The sequence below is a fragment of the Neltuma alba genome, unplaced genomic scaffold, assembly GCF_004799145.2.
Source record: "Neltuma alba isolate B1F8T4 unplaced genomic scaffold, ASM479914v2 tig00006771_pilon, whole genome shotgun sequence".
Lineage (NCBI taxonomy): Eukaryota > Viridiplantae > Streptophyta > Magnoliopsida > Fabales > Fabaceae > Neltuma > Neltuma alba.
Genome location: NW_021634577.1, coordinates 8,337 through 23,997, shown reverse-complemented (window position 1 = coordinate 23,997; position 15,661 = coordinate 8,337). Strand labels below are relative to the sequence as shown.

At 40.0% G+C, this 15,661-nt stretch overlaps 4 protein-coding genes across 4 annotated transcripts; 3 read left to right on the top strand and 1 right to left on the bottom strand.

Annotated features, from left to right (window-relative positions):
• The first annotated feature begins 3,380 nt into the window (after positions 1-3,380).
• LOC114751143 (NDR1/HIN1-like protein 1) lies at positions 3,381-4,496 on the top strand. Its single transcript, XM_028939802.1, has one exon. The coding sequence runs from the start codon at positions 3,578-3,580 to the stop codon at positions 4,205-4,207; it is 630 nt and encodes a 209-aa protein (XP_028795635.1). The 5' UTR covers positions 3,381-3,577; the 3' UTR covers positions 4,208-4,496.
• Positions 4,497-6,204: 1,708 nt separating this feature from the next.
• Positions 6,205-7,125, top strand: LOC114751146 (NDR1/HIN1-like protein 3). The gene has a single exon (XM_028939805.1). It carries the CDS (start codon positions 6,294-6,296, stop codon positions 6,915-6,917), a length of 624 nt encoding a protein of 207 aa, XP_028795638.1. The 5' UTR covers positions 6,205-6,293; the 3' UTR covers positions 6,918-7,125.
• A 1,863-nt stretch (positions 7,126-8,988) lies between these two features.
• Positions 8,989-11,524, bottom strand: LOC114751142 (uncharacterized). Its single transcript, XM_028939801.1, has 4 exons — positions 9,757-11,524; positions 9,468-9,672; positions 9,205-9,308; positions 8,989-9,119 (listed from the first exon to the last, which is right to left on the bottom strand). The coding sequence occupies exons 1-4, from the start codon at positions 11,522-11,524 to the stop codon at positions 8,989-8,991; spliced, it is 2,208 nt and encodes a 735-aa protein (XP_028795634.1).
• Positions 11,525-12,944: 1,420 nt separating this feature from the next.
• LOC114751145 (NDR1/HIN1-like protein 10) lies at positions 12,945-13,905 on the top strand. The gene has a single exon (XM_028939804.1). The coding sequence runs from the start codon at positions 12,984-12,986 to the stop codon at positions 13,677-13,679; it is 696 nt and encodes a 231-aa protein (XP_028795637.1). The 5' UTR covers positions 12,945-12,983; the 3' UTR covers positions 13,680-13,905.
• Positions 13,906-15,661: the final 1,756 nt, after the last annotated feature.

The following is a 15,661-nucleotide window of genomic DNA, read 5'->3' as shown; positions in this document are numbered from 1 at the left end:
TTTTAAAAATGCTTATTTCCATCAAACGATTGATTGGTCACTGTATATTACACAAAAATTTCCTCCCTTTCAAAGAAGAGGGTTAAAAAAAAAAACCTGCTTAAAAGCCGTCGTTTTTTACGGGATGCAAAGCTGCAAACTAAAATCATATGGGTAGGTGAAAAATGTGGGAAGTTAAGGTTAAATTGAGGAATTTTGGGTGGTTCGAGGTGGATCTTGTAGGGACCCTTATGAGTCGAATATGATGAAACCAATCACCTAAAAAAGAGGAAAACCCCTCGGGATAAGAATCATCCTCAATGTGAGTGCAAGCGCAAGTGCAAGTGCAAGGGCATGAAGCCACGCCTGAATTATTGGTGGCTTAAAGGTGAATTAATAAAAAGCTCAATTAGGTATTGGCTAGAATATTTTTATTGGCTTTAAGTGAATAGGCATGGAGGCTTTAATTGTACTGTGCCCATTTAAATATTACACCCTCTCCGTCCCATCATCTACATTAATGCCTTGTGGACCAAAATGTCAAATCAGTTTTTCGTTTGTTTGCTATCGTTTAGAGGGATTGAAGTGTGCGGTCATTAAAGCATCATCTTCGATCAATATTCTATAGCCACAGGATTTTTCTACCCGCAGTTCAATAATCCGGTGTGTTTCGTTGGACTTACTATTTGTCGGCCGGCTCCTACTATTGACAGCAGAGCAAACCAAATTTTCAGGCTTAGGTTTTGAGAATTCAGACTTTGCCAGCTAGCTAGGCCCCCACCTTTAAGAAATGCCATAAGGCCTCTTTCCCCCTAATATTACACCATATGTGCCACGATTTATTACAATACGGTTTCGCTTTTTTTAATTTAATTATTCCTCTCCGGATCTCATATGCCCCTGACAGCCCGGACGTTGCTTACGTTTTAATGTAGACCCTGAATTTTCTGCTAGAGAATAAGCAAGAAAAAGAGCCGTTGAGATGTGGGGAGAGGAGGGGTTAGGTGGGGTGTCAAGTGTCAAAAAATGAGAAAAGAAAGCAATATGGAAAGGAAGTGATAAAGATGAGATGCTTCACGACCCTTAATGCGTCATTGCGTAGAGTAGTCAGTTCACTTTTGTATCAAATTTCTTCTGTGCAATTAAGACTTGCATAGCACTTCACTTAACTTGCTTTTCACACCGACGAACCCCCCCCAAAAAAAAGCTTCCTTTTCACACCAGATCCCCATCCGAATGTTGCGAAATTCCGCATAAAAAGGCGCAATCATACTTCCGTTCTCTTCAAATATACATTATTGCTGGACTATAAATATATATATATATATATTCTCGATCACCTTTTAAAATATATCCAAATCCTAATTCCTTTTTTCCTGTCTTCTATTACTTTCTGCTGTGAATCTCTCACTTTCTGTTCCCTCTGATCTTCCAAGTAGGTGTCATTGTTCTTGAAAATCCAGAGCCATCTAACTTCTAACCCACTTTCTGCCCTAATGATGGCCTAGAAAAGAATTGTTCTTAATGATGTATAATATAATACTCCTCCGGTCCTTAATATAGGACTCCGTTATTGAGTTGGTTTTGGTCCTAAATATAAGACACATTTATCATATTTTTTAATTTTTTCTAAATTACCCCTATAGATACTCCCTCAACCATAATCAAGTAGAAGAGAAAGAGGGGGTATTAAGAAAAATGTGTCACGTTTATTATAATTAACTAACTTACCTAACTTCCTTGATCTAATCAAATTAGTTAAATGGGTCTTATATTAAGGACCGGAGGAGTATATGAGCTCATGGGATGTCCTTCAGGTCATGTGTTATCCCAACAATGAAAGAGGGGAGCTCATGTGGTGATGATTTATTATGTGTGTGCGCGAAGGTTCTTAGATAATATGGTCCCAACAAGCTGCTGTCAAATTTTGGAAGGTCGAAGGAGATGGACAATATTGATTTGTACCGTGACATGCTTGGGGATTTTTGTTTTATGTACATGCCTCAAACAAACGTTATTATCCGCTAATCAATGACATATATATATTTATATAGATCCTGTTCAAGAACTTCCGGAAACAAACCCCAGATCATTAAAACTTTCAATATATCTGTCTGTTAGTTGTTATAATAACTAGCCATAATAATGTCTCTCAGTGGAAAAGGCTGTCCATAAATCATAAGCATTATTATTTCCAGTCACAGCTGAAACAAAACACTTCAACTAATTAACAGAAAATGCAATCAACTTTTCCATTATAAAAGCAAAGAAGAGAAAGGGGTCAACTTTCTGAGCTTCAGCTGAGACACACACATGCACATGTATGTATGTATCCAAAGCCCAAAGGATAGGGACGGATAGGGAAAGAGGGCGGTTCATTGATTCTCTTCTATCTGCCTCATCACAGTAAGCTTTAGCTGGTGATAGCAATTTTATTCTACCATGCCTTTTAAGATAAAGAACAGAGGGAGGCAGGAACAAAGCATTAGGTCGGCGTGGCGGAGCCGGAAGGTTCTCTGCCATTATAAGAGGGGCCCAGCTAACGTGTTGCAACCGCCTTATTTTCCTCACTAAACATCCAATGCCCATATATATGAGAGAAGCCATCCACATCCATATCACTGCACGCACATATATCCAACTTAATATTAATTCGACCTTTTTCCTTGGAAAGACAAATCTCAAATCACTATAGAGAGAGAGAGGGGGGGAATCACGGGCATATGTAGCTGAGAGGAACTGATAATTAATCTTCTGTTAATAATATTTGACTCAATTATCAGCCTACACATGCATGAAAGCTGGCGCAATATTATTCAGGGAGTTCACATTATTTTTTCCCACTTTTCGTCCCTTTTCGTTTACCCAGCAATTGAAGGCGCCTCTTTGCTGACTTGGCAAGTTAAACCATGTATAATAGGTGCCGAATCAAGCGTGCTTCGCCAGCTTTTCTTCGATTGGCAGCGGTATCTTAATTAAGTATATATTTCAACGTTTCACAAGTTGGCGTAGAATATAATATACAGCACATATATAATTACGAATAGTTAATGAGCAGATATGTGTGCTTCTATTAACAGTACATCATATAGTTTGGAAGTAGAGAGTGGTGAAATAAATAAAATGCGTGCTGGTAAAAAAAGAAAAAAGAAATAAATAAAATGCGGAATGAGTTGGTAACATCACTTAGTTAACATTAATTAATAATTAGAGCTGGATGCTGATATATATATATATATAGCCCTCCACTAGTTATTTATAGTGTGTGTATATAATTGCAGACCACAAGTCCACAAGTAAATAGCATGATCAATATACCATATCTTTATCGTTCTTATATCGTTTTCAATTACAAGACCACTTTATTTAATTATATATAAACACCAAAACACCCTCGAAGGCGTCCATTACACGACGCCTCCCTTTCCTCATCACTATACTACCACTCCAGTGATTCCCTCCCTCACTCCTACCCTCCCCCCTTCATTATATACTTTTATTAGTTGCCCTCCCACGCACCACTTTATCACTTGTTTCTCCTCAACTCTTTCTCGCCCCTTCTCTCCTCCGTTCACCACCGTCGGCCGCAACCACCACCATGTCGGAGAAAGTGTGTGAGCACCACAGGGATAAGCGAAGGAAGATCTTCCGCCGAATATTCGCGGGGATCCTCATCTTCCTGTTCATAGTCCTCGTCACCATACTCATAATCTGGGCAATTCTCCGTCCTACCAAGCCCGTCTTCATCCTTCAGGACGTCACTGTTTACGCCTTCAACGCTACCGTCCCCAACTTCCTCACCTCCAACTTCCAGGTCACGCTCTCTTCCCGAAATCCCAACGACAAGATCGGAGTCTACTACGACCGCCTGGACACCTACGTCACCTACCAGAACCAACAGATCACCTACCGGACATCAATCCCGCCGTCGTATCAGGGCCACGACGAAGTCGACGTGTGGTCGCCGTTTGTCTACGGCACCAACGTGCCGGTAGCTCCCTTCAACTTCGCCTCCCTCAGTCAGGATCAATCCAACGGCAACATCCTGGTCATAATCAAAATTGATGGGCGCGCGAGATGGAAAGTCGGGGCCTTCATTTCCGGGCGTTACCATCTTTATGTACGGTGCCCGGCGTTTATAACATTCGGGCCACGGAGTAACGGAATTAATGTGGGGGAGAACGCCGTGAAGTATCAGTTGGTCCAGCGGTGCACCGTGAGCGTGTGAAGATGGGTGCGGCCCCCCCACACGTTCGGCGGAGGGAAGTCAACGTCCATCTGTGAGAACCCAATTACACAGTGTCCATCTCTTAGCTCCTGGCTCCTTATCTGAGTATTTTTACAATCATCTGTTTTCAATTTTTTGTATAATTTTTTCCGTCTGAACCCTCTATTGGTCCAAGTGAATCTGTATTTTATCACTACTGTGTTCACATTAGATAAACGCACGACGTAAGGTCTCCGGAATTGTACATTTGGCTATTAATAAAGAGGAAATTATGCATATATAGTGAAAATCACGGTGATGGCAAAAATACAATCTGTAACGACGGAGCTGATAGTTTTATTATTTTCCAGAATAAAATGGGATAACAAATGGGTGTTGAAGGGAGCATCCGGCGTCACTGTCTTCCTTCCCTGAATACTTACGCGTGACACATGTTTTGGCTTCTTGTTCAATCCCTCCGTTTGTCTTTTTATTTATTCATTTTCTTTTTAATTAGATAATTACGTATAGGTAAATCCACCAAAATCCATATTATATATGTGTGCAGCCTGCTTTAGTGGTACTTTTAACAAGAAAATAATATTAAAATTTTAAGGTATATATCGGACCGCTCAATTTTAGGTTCTCATTTTCCCATTTCGTTCAAGATGCCTGCCACAGTATCATATTCCAACTGGATATATACTTTTTTGGGGAGGCTTTTTAACGGGAGAAAAAGGTCGTATTGTGGTGATGTATATATATATATGAAAAATCAGCGAAGGACTTAAGTAAACTGCAAAAAGCAAACCAAAAAAAATTAAAAGTGATTAAACGGGATACCAAATATAGGGCAACATAATTAAAGGAAGAGATGAATTATTGTTGCGTGTGGAAGCTGGGAGAGGGTTTTTTTTCCCCCTTGGTTGTGTTGGTAGAGGGTGCACATGAGGGTGGGGGGGGATAATGGGAAAGGGTGGTCCTTGTCAAAATGGGAATGCAGGCAACAACTAATGCAAATAATTAAATGAGTGAGTGAGTGAATGAATAATGGGGGAGACACATGGTGTGCGGGAATATAATGAGGGGGTGGTTGCTACACATAGGGGCATCATGTTTTTATGTAATGAGAATGAAAACGAAACGAGGAGGAGCAGGCAGGTTCCGAAATTAGGAAGCTTCCTTTATCATGCAAATCACCTTCCCATCCCATGTGCTCCCTCCCCCTCTTTCTCTTTCTTCCATGCCTTTCTTGACTCCTTCTCTCATCATTCTGGCCTTATTTCCACTCCAGGGCCTGTCTACGTCGCATTTTCCACCCTCTTATTTTGGGCCTCTCGGCCCATTACTCTGGACATGTTCTCTTCCCCCAAATCCGTGGACCAGTATTATTTAAACCTTGCCTCCGGGAATTTAGTTCGATCGCGGTCAACAAAGACGAGCATTAAACAGAGGACGCGGATGATCTCTGCAAAATCAGCCGTATAAAAAATAATTTTTCCACACTAGTCATGGGCTGGCTAAATTAGTTTTAAATTGATCTACGTTGCGATTAACTTTTGTTTCTATTCCAGGCCTTGTTTCATGTCAAGAAAACTATTCCAAACAAGCAGTTGTTTCGGCATTTTAATTTTTATAATTTTAACACACAAAAAAGAAAATTTTATTTTAATTGCGAAAACAATTAAGCGGCGAGCTAGTGGAGTTAGAAAACCGGAGCGTACAGCTCATAGGGAAATTACGGATAATCACTAGACTTGATTCTATATATATAATATATAGCCGCAGACATGCGCACTGGGATGAGGATGAACTGATGTATTGGATAAAGTCGGGGAGAGCCCATTATGTGACGGACAAGGTCAATAGGGTACCATGGGAATTTTCCTGCGTACGGATGTTTCCGGGCAACCGAGTTGGGACGAGGAAAGGCTAGTCAAATCTTTGAGCGCTCCTCATTTCTGACCTCCTCCGCCGCGTTATCCCCTCAAGCGTACATATATATACACCCTTCAATTCTCCCTCCCCTTCCGACACCGCCACAAATATCCTTCCCATCTACTTCATATAACTCTCCTGTCTCTGTTTCCTGATTTGATTATCAACCATGGCTGACAAGTCTTTTCGCGCCAGAGGCTGCTGTTGCTGCCTTTTCAGCTTCCTCTGGAAGTTGCTCGTCGCCATCATTGTCATCGTTGGTTTGGCCGTTCTCATCTTCTGGCTCATCGTCCAGCCTCGCTCCTTCAAGTTCTACGCCTCCGAAGCCCAGCTCACCCAATTCGACTACGCCAACAACACTCTCCGGTACAACCTTGTGCTCAACTTCACCGCCCGTAACCCTAACAAAAAGCTCGGCATCTACTACGACGACGTTGAAGGCACGGCGTTGTACCAGGATGAAAGGTTTTCCAATACCGACGTCATCACCTTCCGGAACTCTTTCCGCCAGGACAAGAAGAGGACGGATCCCATGAGCGGCGTCTTCTCCGGCCAGCAGCTGCTGCCGCTGGATGAACTTCAAGTGTCTCGGTATAACGAAGACAAGTTGGCCGGGGCGTACGACATTGATGTGAAGCTCAAGTTCGAGATTAGATTCAGGCTTGGGGATTTCATTACCGGCAGCTACCGTCCAAAGGTCAAGTGTGGACTTAAGATTCCCTTGAGCGGTAACGGAACAGCGGCAGCCACTGGGTTTCGGTTTCAGCCCACTAAATGCAGAGTCGACTTTTGATGCCTCGGATCGCGGTTTCCATCCCCTTTCTCTGCTTTGCATCGTTTCTGTGGTTTCAATTTATTCGTTCTTTCACATCATCCTTGTATAATTGTTTCATTCTTTCAACGTGCATGGAATGCGCGCCATATATATGTACCTGTTAATTCATCAGTATGCTGATAAATGATTCTTATGCTTTATATATATAATTAATTTTATTTGGCTATATTCTTCAATATGTACGTTTCTATTGCTTTGCTACTGTTGATCTATATATTAACATGCTGCGCCCGAGTCCAGAGTGAGATCGCTGAACACCAAAGTTATCAGGATCTACCTCTCCCCCAGTTTTCTATTCACTTTACCCCGGAAGTTTATGGACGTCCTTCACGCATTTACGCGCGGTGATGCATTATTAAAAAGTTAAGTTCCTTCCTATCAGAAGCATATGTGGTATGCCGCCTCCAATAACTCGTGTCATCTAAATGCGAACTGGAATGACCTTACTCTGCTCTATGTCAACCTATAATCAGCGCGCAATTATCCCCATTAGACTTAGCTTCCCCTTGGCTTGCGGTATCCAGCAATATGGCCGTTCAGTGAAGCCTGGATTCGCTACAAATTGGCTGCCATATGCCCATGGATACTGATACGTTTGTACCTTTTTAACTTGTGAGAACGGACAATAATCCCGGAACATTTCAGAAAAGAAATAACCTGAGGAGGTTCTACCACGTGGAAACGCTCTTTAATGGAACTTTAGCTTTAACTAGTCGTGACCAAGAAACTACCGGTTTCGCTTGGTGGGCCGGGAATGCCCGACTTATCAATTTATCCGGTAAACTACTAGGGGCTCATGTAGCCCATGCCGGATTAATCGTATTCTGGGCCGGAGCAATGAACCTATTTGAAGTGGCTCATTTCGTACCAGAGAAGCCCATGTATGAACAAGGCTTAATCTTACTTCCCCATCTAGCTACTCTAGGTTGGGGGTAGGTCCTGGTGGGGAAGTTATAGACACCTTTCCATACTTTGTGTCTGGGGTAGGTTAGGGCTTGTTTGGTTTCTTATTTTGAAAACAATTTTGTTTTTAAAAACAAGAAAAAAAAACTTTTTTGATAATTTGTTTTTAGATGATTGTTTTAAAAAACAAAAAACAGCAATATGTTTTTAAAAACTAAAAAAATCAAAATAACTTTTACATGTTTTTTTGCTTTGTGTTTTGTGTTTCTTATTTTTTATTTTAAAAAATTTTGAGAAATCTTCTTTTCTTTACCTACTATACACCGTTTATTATTACTAGCGACAACTATTATCTACCAAATGTGATTTTTGTGGTTTTTTTCAAACATGATATTTTTAAATTACTATCCAAACAAATTCTTTTGTTTTTTATTTTCAAAACTTACTCTAAAAAATAATTTTATAAAATTGTTTCGACCAAAAAAACAAAAAACAAAAACAAACATGCCCTTAGTTTCGCTTCGTTTTCTTTGGTGTTCATCGACTATTCACTCCCAACTAAACTCAATTCTATTTAATATTATTAGCAATAAAAAAATCCTAACTTTTCAGATGTAATTAAGCCACCAAGCACCACGCGCCTTCCGGCCTCAACCCGCAAAATCCTTCACTCATTCATTAATCTTCATGCCTTGGCTTGCTCAGGTTGATTTATTTATTATATTATATTCATCTTTTAATTTATGAGAGAGAAAAAAATTATAATAACAAGTTTCTATTGTAATTCTTCCTTAAGACTTGTCCATAAACCGATTGCCGTTCGCCCATTCCACTTCTCTGGTTTCTCAATATATATAGCACCATCCACTGGTGGTCTCTTCTCTCCAAGGAACAAAAAACCGGACCGGGCATCAAACCGGTCGAGATAGTGGGTCAAGGGTTACTGGTCGAACCGAGGTTGAACCGGGGTCGGACCGGTCATATTAAAATAATATAATTAATTCATAATATTAAAATAAAACAAAATTCATAAATAATAATCACTAAAAAAAGATGAGAAGCTACAAAAGTAGTAGTTTAAATATTTAATAGTACCAAGCAAACATTAATGAAATGTATATCTTAACTAGGGAAAATCAAAATCATCACTAAGATCATTTGCATGGGCTGAGATGTCAACAGCTGGACAAGGAAAAGCAGGAGCAACAACATCATCTTGTAAAGGTGGAGGGTCAGCAATGTTCATATCTTCATCACCTATATAAGACAGTGACCAACATTAAAGATTATACAAATAACTATATATTGGTATAAGAATAGAGTCTTAATTAAATATATAAACCTTCATTAGCACTCTCAAGAGTTGTTGAATTGGCAGTGCCGTCATTGTTAAGGACGTTTTCCAATGTATCCACATCTCTATCATCAAACTCCGGATGGGATCTTCTTCAGCCACCCAAAAATCCACCATATCAATGTTTTCATAGTCAATTGGATCATAACTTTTGCTATTCTTCAATGTACTCCTTTAATGACAAACAAAATATTAGATAAATATAAATCAATTAAAAAAAAACTAAAGTTATTCACTGTTTCCAAGATTACCTATGCTTCAATCGCAGATTATAATTGGTGAAAACCAAATCATTCAGTCTTTTATGTCCCAATCTGTTTCTTCTTTTCGTATGAATTCTTTCAAATAAGCTCCAATTCCTCTCACAACCAGAAGAAGCAGAAGTTTGACTAAGAATGCGCATTGCAACACGCTGCAATTCTGGAACTGAACAACCATAATATGTCCACCATTCATCTACATAATAAAATATATTTAGTATCCAATACTATATAGAATTAGTGAATAATCATGAATACAATAAATAATAATAATACTTACAGGGGTCTAGTTTTTGAGCAGCTTTTTGACATGAAGGCCTGCTAAAAGATTCCTTGCCTTCGCGATAAGTAGTCGCTTGTTTCATCACTAGGAAGCCATCAATATCTTCATCTGAGTAAGACTCAACCACATCAATCAAAGCCATCATTAACTTTGACTTGCTAGGACAATCTGGACCATATGTAATTGCAGGATTCAACAAATACGATGCCGCATGAAGATTGGTCTTCAGATGTCTATCCCATCGAGTTTGAATGATTCTTGTGTAAGGCTTATACAATTCCTTGTTCTTCTTAAACATCTCCTTAATTGCTATTTTTGCCCTTCTCATCCCCTCATAAACGTAAGGCAATGAAGGCTTCTCATCTGAGTCCACAATTCTCAATAATTTGATGAGAGGAGATACAATCTTCACAACTTGATAACAGTCATTCCAAAACCGGTTATCTAAAATGATTGCACTAAAATTTTTCCCTGCCTCAGTCTTTGATAATCTATGGTCCACAAAATGCTTATCAACAACCAGAGCCTGCAAGTCATTTTTATGCATATATATGCTGTGCAATGTAATAAATGTCGTAGCAAATCTTGTGGCACCAGGACGCACTATTTCTTTCCAACTCGGTCTCCTCCTCAACCATGATAAGAAAACCATATGATTATATGCAAAGATAGTTACCTTGGATGCCTTTGATGCGAGGTCTGACACATTTGGCATGCTGGAAAAGTCTTTTAATATAAGATTCAGACAATGAGCAGCACAAGGTGACCAATAAATATTTTTATACTTTTCTTTAATCAACCTGCCACATGCTACATAGTTAGCTGCATTGTCAGTTACTACATGGACAATATTCTTAGGACCAATCCACTCAATGACTTCACAGAATAGAGTAAATAGAGTTTTGGCATCTTTGACTAAATCTGAAGCATCAACAGACTTCACAAACACCATTCCGTGTGTAGAATACACTAAGAAATTTATCAAAGTACGTTGCCTCACATCGGTCCATCCATCAGCCATGAGTGTGCAGCCATTGTTTTTCCATTTAGCTCGATGGCTATCTATTAGTAACTGACATTCTTTTCTCCAATCACTCAGCAAATTGGTTTTGAAATCATAAGCACTAGGGGCTTTAAACCCAGGCCCAATTGAAGCAATACCATCTACAGCTTTTTGAAATAACGGGCAATCAAATGCTTTAAATGGAATGCAATTCACAATGGCCCACTCAGCAATCAACATTTTTACATTGTGTTTCGCTTCTTTAGTTGCTAATGCACTTTTAATACCCGGTTGAGAATCAGGGGTTGTGCGAGGAGCAAAATAATTATCCATACTCCCTATAGATTTTCTCTTTTTTGCACTACTCATGATAATTGGTGAATCAACATGAGTATCTTCAATTTCCTCTTCTATATTTTCAATGGCTTTTTTCTTTGAACACTCTTTCAAAGATTCTGTCATTCTATGACGTACATCATGCGAAACTTTTTTACAAGAAGATATTTGACCAGTGATACCAGCAAGGTGTTGCTTCATCCTATTTATCCCACCACCTCTATAACTATTACCACAAAAAAGGCAGGTGTATACATTTTGTGTCCCTTCTTTCTTATAAGCAACATGTGCCCATGCAGGATCAGTTTTTGCACGCAATGAAGAAATTGGTGTAGGAGGATTGGAAGTTTCAGTGTTGGGAGTGGAAGATTGAGTATTAGGAGTGACATTATCATTTCCAGAACTTTGATTATTTGAAATATCCATCACTGCTACCTCTTGAAAAGAAAACAAAATCCATATAAAATCAATTTAATTCAGAAATAGATGCATTCAGAAAAACATAATTCAACTTATTAGTGATTAGTTTTTCTGTTTTTGACACATTTGCACAGCGCCGGTTATACATAGTTCAACATATGCAATGACATTTCACTCTTATAATTCAACATATGCAATGACATTTCACTCTTATAAGACTTGGCTGAATAAAAATCAAACCACACAGCGCGCCGGTTATACATAGTCTAAAATCAATAATCCAGCAAGACTCATTCAGATCTCATTTATATATAGTCTATAATCAGCAAGACTAATCAGCAAGACTCATTCAGGATCTCATTTATATATGTCTATAATCAGCAAGACTAATCAGCAAGACTCATTCAGGATCTCATTTACCGCAAGACTAATCACAGTAAAACAGCAAAATTCATTCGATACAAATTACAAACCAAAACGAAAATGCAAGAAAAGGAAATAGGATGCGTATGCCAGAATACCAGAAAATATTAGCTGAGAGCCTGAGACTTGAGAGGAACCGAGAACGACAGCAGCGGCAAGGAGACGAGGTCACGAGCAGCGGCAAAGTTCGATGCGTATGCAAAGAGTAGAGACAGACGAATTAGGAAATAGGATCAGAAATTCAGGGGCTTAGGGGTTTAGAGCATAAACAGGAACGGGGGAGGGCAGTATTGGAACTCATTCTTACCGTTTCAAGTTTAGGAGAGTGGTGAAGGCCAAGCAGGGCGAGCTCAGCTTGAGGGAGACTTGCGAGCTCAGACACTCTGACTTGCGAGCTCAGATGGTTGAGGGAGACCGGAGATCAGACTTGCGATGAGGTTGAGGGAGACCGGAGATCCGACTTGCGATGACTTTGCGATTTTGGAGCTCCGCCGAACAAGGAGGTGTGTCGGAGTCTCGGAGACCGTCGTGCCGTCAATGACTCTAGCGAGCAGGGATTTTGGAGGAGGTGATTTGGTTTTAAGGAGGGAGGCCGGAGGCGAGCTGCTGGCTGCTGCGACCTGGGACACTCGGGAGCTGATGAGAGGAAGAAGAACGATTCAGGGGAAAAAAAGGGGGAACTCGACGGCAAAGGAAGGAGAACCGAGAAAGGAAGTCCTTTTTTTTTTTAAGCTAAACGACGTCGTTTAGGTTATATCAGCAAAAAAAAAAAAGGGACCGGGTAACCCCCCAACCGGGTTTACCCGGTTCTGTACCGGTTATGACCGGTTCAACCGGTTCTTTACCGGTTCGAATGTCCCCCGGTTCAGCTGGTGAACCAGACCGGACTGCAGACCGGTTCACCGGTTTTCCGGTCGAACCGGCCGGTCCGGTCCGGTTTTTTTTCATTGCTTCTCTCGACCCCTTTTTGTATTCTTTGGTTCTCGCACGACTTTCCCTTTTGCTACCATTATTGCCCTTTTCCACCTGTGCGTCTCTGAACATGCCTGCAAAACAGTCCCAACTGAATGGGGCCTACTATGGCCCATCCATCCCACCGCCCACCTCCTACCATCGACCGGGCAGCGGAGCCGGCTGCTGTGACTTTTTCTGCAGCGGACTCTTCTCCTGTATCTTCAATCTTCTCCTCACCATTATCGTCGTGGTCGGCATCGCTGTTTTCTTGTTCTGGCTCATCGTCCGTCCAAACGCCATCAAATTCCACGTCACCGATGCCTCCCTCACTCAATTCAACTACACCTCCAACGGCACCCTCTTCTACGATCTGGCCCTCAACATCACCGTCCGAAACCCCAACCGCAGGCTAGGGGTGTACTACGACAAAATCGAAGCCTCCGCGTCGTACCAGGATGCGTGGTTCGATTCTCAGACGCTGACGCCATTCTATCAGGGCCACAAGACTACGGATTTCTTGAACCCTGTCTTTGAGGGTCAACGCTCCTTGCTCCTTGATTCCACCCAGACTTCGGAGCTGAACAGGGACAAGAGCTCTGGGATTTATAATATCGACGTGACTCTGCATCTCAAAATAAGGTTCAAGTTAGGAGCCCTGAAGACCTTCAAGTTGAAGCCCAGGGTTAAATGTGACTTGTCAGTTCCTCTCACTCTCGCCAGGACACCTGATGGAAATTCATCCGCCGGTGAGTTTCAGACCACGCGGTGCGACCTCGATTACTGATAAATATGAACACTTCCTGTTTCGCGTAATATCATAAGCGGTCCCGCCCCTTCCCATCCATCCCATCCCATGCCGGCGGACCCATTCAGCCACCTTGTTGCATAGTCTCTTTTTTCTGCTATTTCTGTTTGTTTTTTCATTGGGTTTTGACGCGTGATGGACTCGACATTCATCATATGCACTATTGCTGTATATTTTTAATATAATTTATCATATTATCATAATTATTATTATACATATATATAGTTGTATCGGAGTTTTTGCTTTTATTATGTTTGTCTTATTTGTCTATAAATAAAGTGCTATTTCTTTCATTTGTTTCCTAGCTGATTGCATTTTTGAGTTTGGTTGAGCGTGGAATTTATTAGTTTATTGCATTTCTATTTGCTCAATCTAATAGTAGATTGAATAGGCTTGTTCGTTTTACCCTGGCCCACGGCGACTTTTTGGGTTTTGATATCAGGAAACAAGAATGAAAACTAATACGGCAGGCGTGTGAATGATTTAGCTGGTGTAGTTAATACTTATATTATTCGTTGGTTGGGTTAACATCTGAGGCGCAGTATCTTCTTTTGAGTGCGTCAAAGCGACTGTCCCATAAAAGAGAAGAACTCTCGTAGAAGGAAGAGAATTTTCCAATCACCGGGCGTCAGCGTCGCTGACTACTGTGAAATAAATTTAAATTAGTTGTCTTAGTTGATATGAAATGTGAAATTTATAACAAATAATAGTAACAACAAACAGACGATCTTATATATTAGTAAGAGCGTGTGCGTGTGTTCTGAGCAACGGTATAATTCCCTTGATTTTGCACATACGCCTAAATAGACACGGCTTTGAAAAAGGGCTGTCAATACACGCGATCTCCAGTGTTGAGATGTGTAGAGGAGTGGGGACGGTAGCTTACACACACACACACACACATATTGGTGTATGTATGTAGGTATGTATGTATAAATGATCCTTTGTTTACTTCGTTGGTTTGCAGCTGTAGTAATTAGTAAATTTTTGTTAATGGTTGTGGTATGTATGGGTAGCCCTTCAGTTATATATTGACTTATTTTTGTTGTCTCCGTTAGCAGAATCTGTTTGCGGCAACTTGCTCATTATATTGATGTATGATTTTATTTTATGGAATGTTGAAATTATTAGCATACTAGCCGAAAAAATAAACGTGTTACGTCTCAACCGCGGCAAATCTAGAAGATAGCACTCGAGGATAATGCAAACAAATTAAAGAGCCATACATCGTTCAATGTAATAGCAAGTTTGTAATTACTACCTCATGTATTTAATATAAGAGTTAGTTGACTAATTTGACTAAATTAAAAAAATTAGTTAACCTAATTATTTGTAAGAAATAAGTGTTTTGTTTCTTAAAATATTACTACTAATCATGTATATAAACCAAAATTACCATTTGATTAAACTTTTAAGTTGTGCAACTACAGCAAGGATAACTTTAAAAAATGATAGATAAACATGGGAGAGACAGAACAGATTGAGATCTTATATTTATGATCAAATTAGATATCAACCTAACTTCTATATTAAACGGAGGTGGTAGTAGTTTAAAATTGTGTAGTAATGTCAGAGATACTAACTTTATAGACATAAATTAATGGTAATATTAGAGAAGCAGACAATGACAATTTTAGTTTGTTATTAGCTTTGGGAAATTATAAAAAAGCGAGGCAGAGTATGTTTGAGCGCGCGTGTGCGAGTTTAATGCATCAGGAGACATGAACAAAGACAGGGGGATATTAAATTAATGTGACAGCTATAATATGTGTAATTCGCGATATCGCTAGGTGATTTGTCCATTTGTGGTCTATGAAAACACTCGCGCTAAAATCTTGTTTAACTTCCGTTCTTAATTAAACTTGTGTATTTGAGTACAAAAGGTAATTAAGCATAATTAAACTTTGAAACGAATGGTAAATTAAGTTAGATGTCGTGATGGATTGTTACTACGACGTTGT

What these genes read in the sequence shown, in the direction of transcription:
- LOC114751145 (XM_028939804.1), top strand. Translation starts at nt 12,984, where the DNA reads ATGCCTGCAAAACAGTCCCAACTGAATGGGGCCTACTATGGCCCATCC.
- LOC114751143 (XM_028939802.1), top strand. Translation starts at nt 3,578, where the DNA reads ATGTCGGAGAAAGTGTGTGAGCACCACAGGGATAAGCGAAGGAAGATC.
- LOC114751146 (XM_028939805.1), top strand. Translation starts at nt 6,294, where the DNA reads ATGGCTGACAAGTCTTTTCGCGCCAGAGGCTGCTGTTGCTGCCTTTTC.
- LOC114751142 (XM_028939801.1), bottom strand. Translation starts at nt 11,524, where the DNA reads ATGGATATTTCAAATAATCAAAGTTCTGGAAATGATAATGTCACTCCT. An exon ending in AATCTGCGATTGAAGCATAG is followed by an intron (nt 9,309 to 9,467) that starts GTAATCTTGGAA and finishes GGGTGGCTGAAG; the next exon opens with AAGATCCCATCCGGAGTTTG. An exon ending in TCTTGAGAGTGCTAATGAAG is followed by an intron (nt 9,120 to 9,204) that starts GTTTATATATTT and finishes TGTCTTATATAG; the next exon opens with GTGATGAAGATATGAACATT.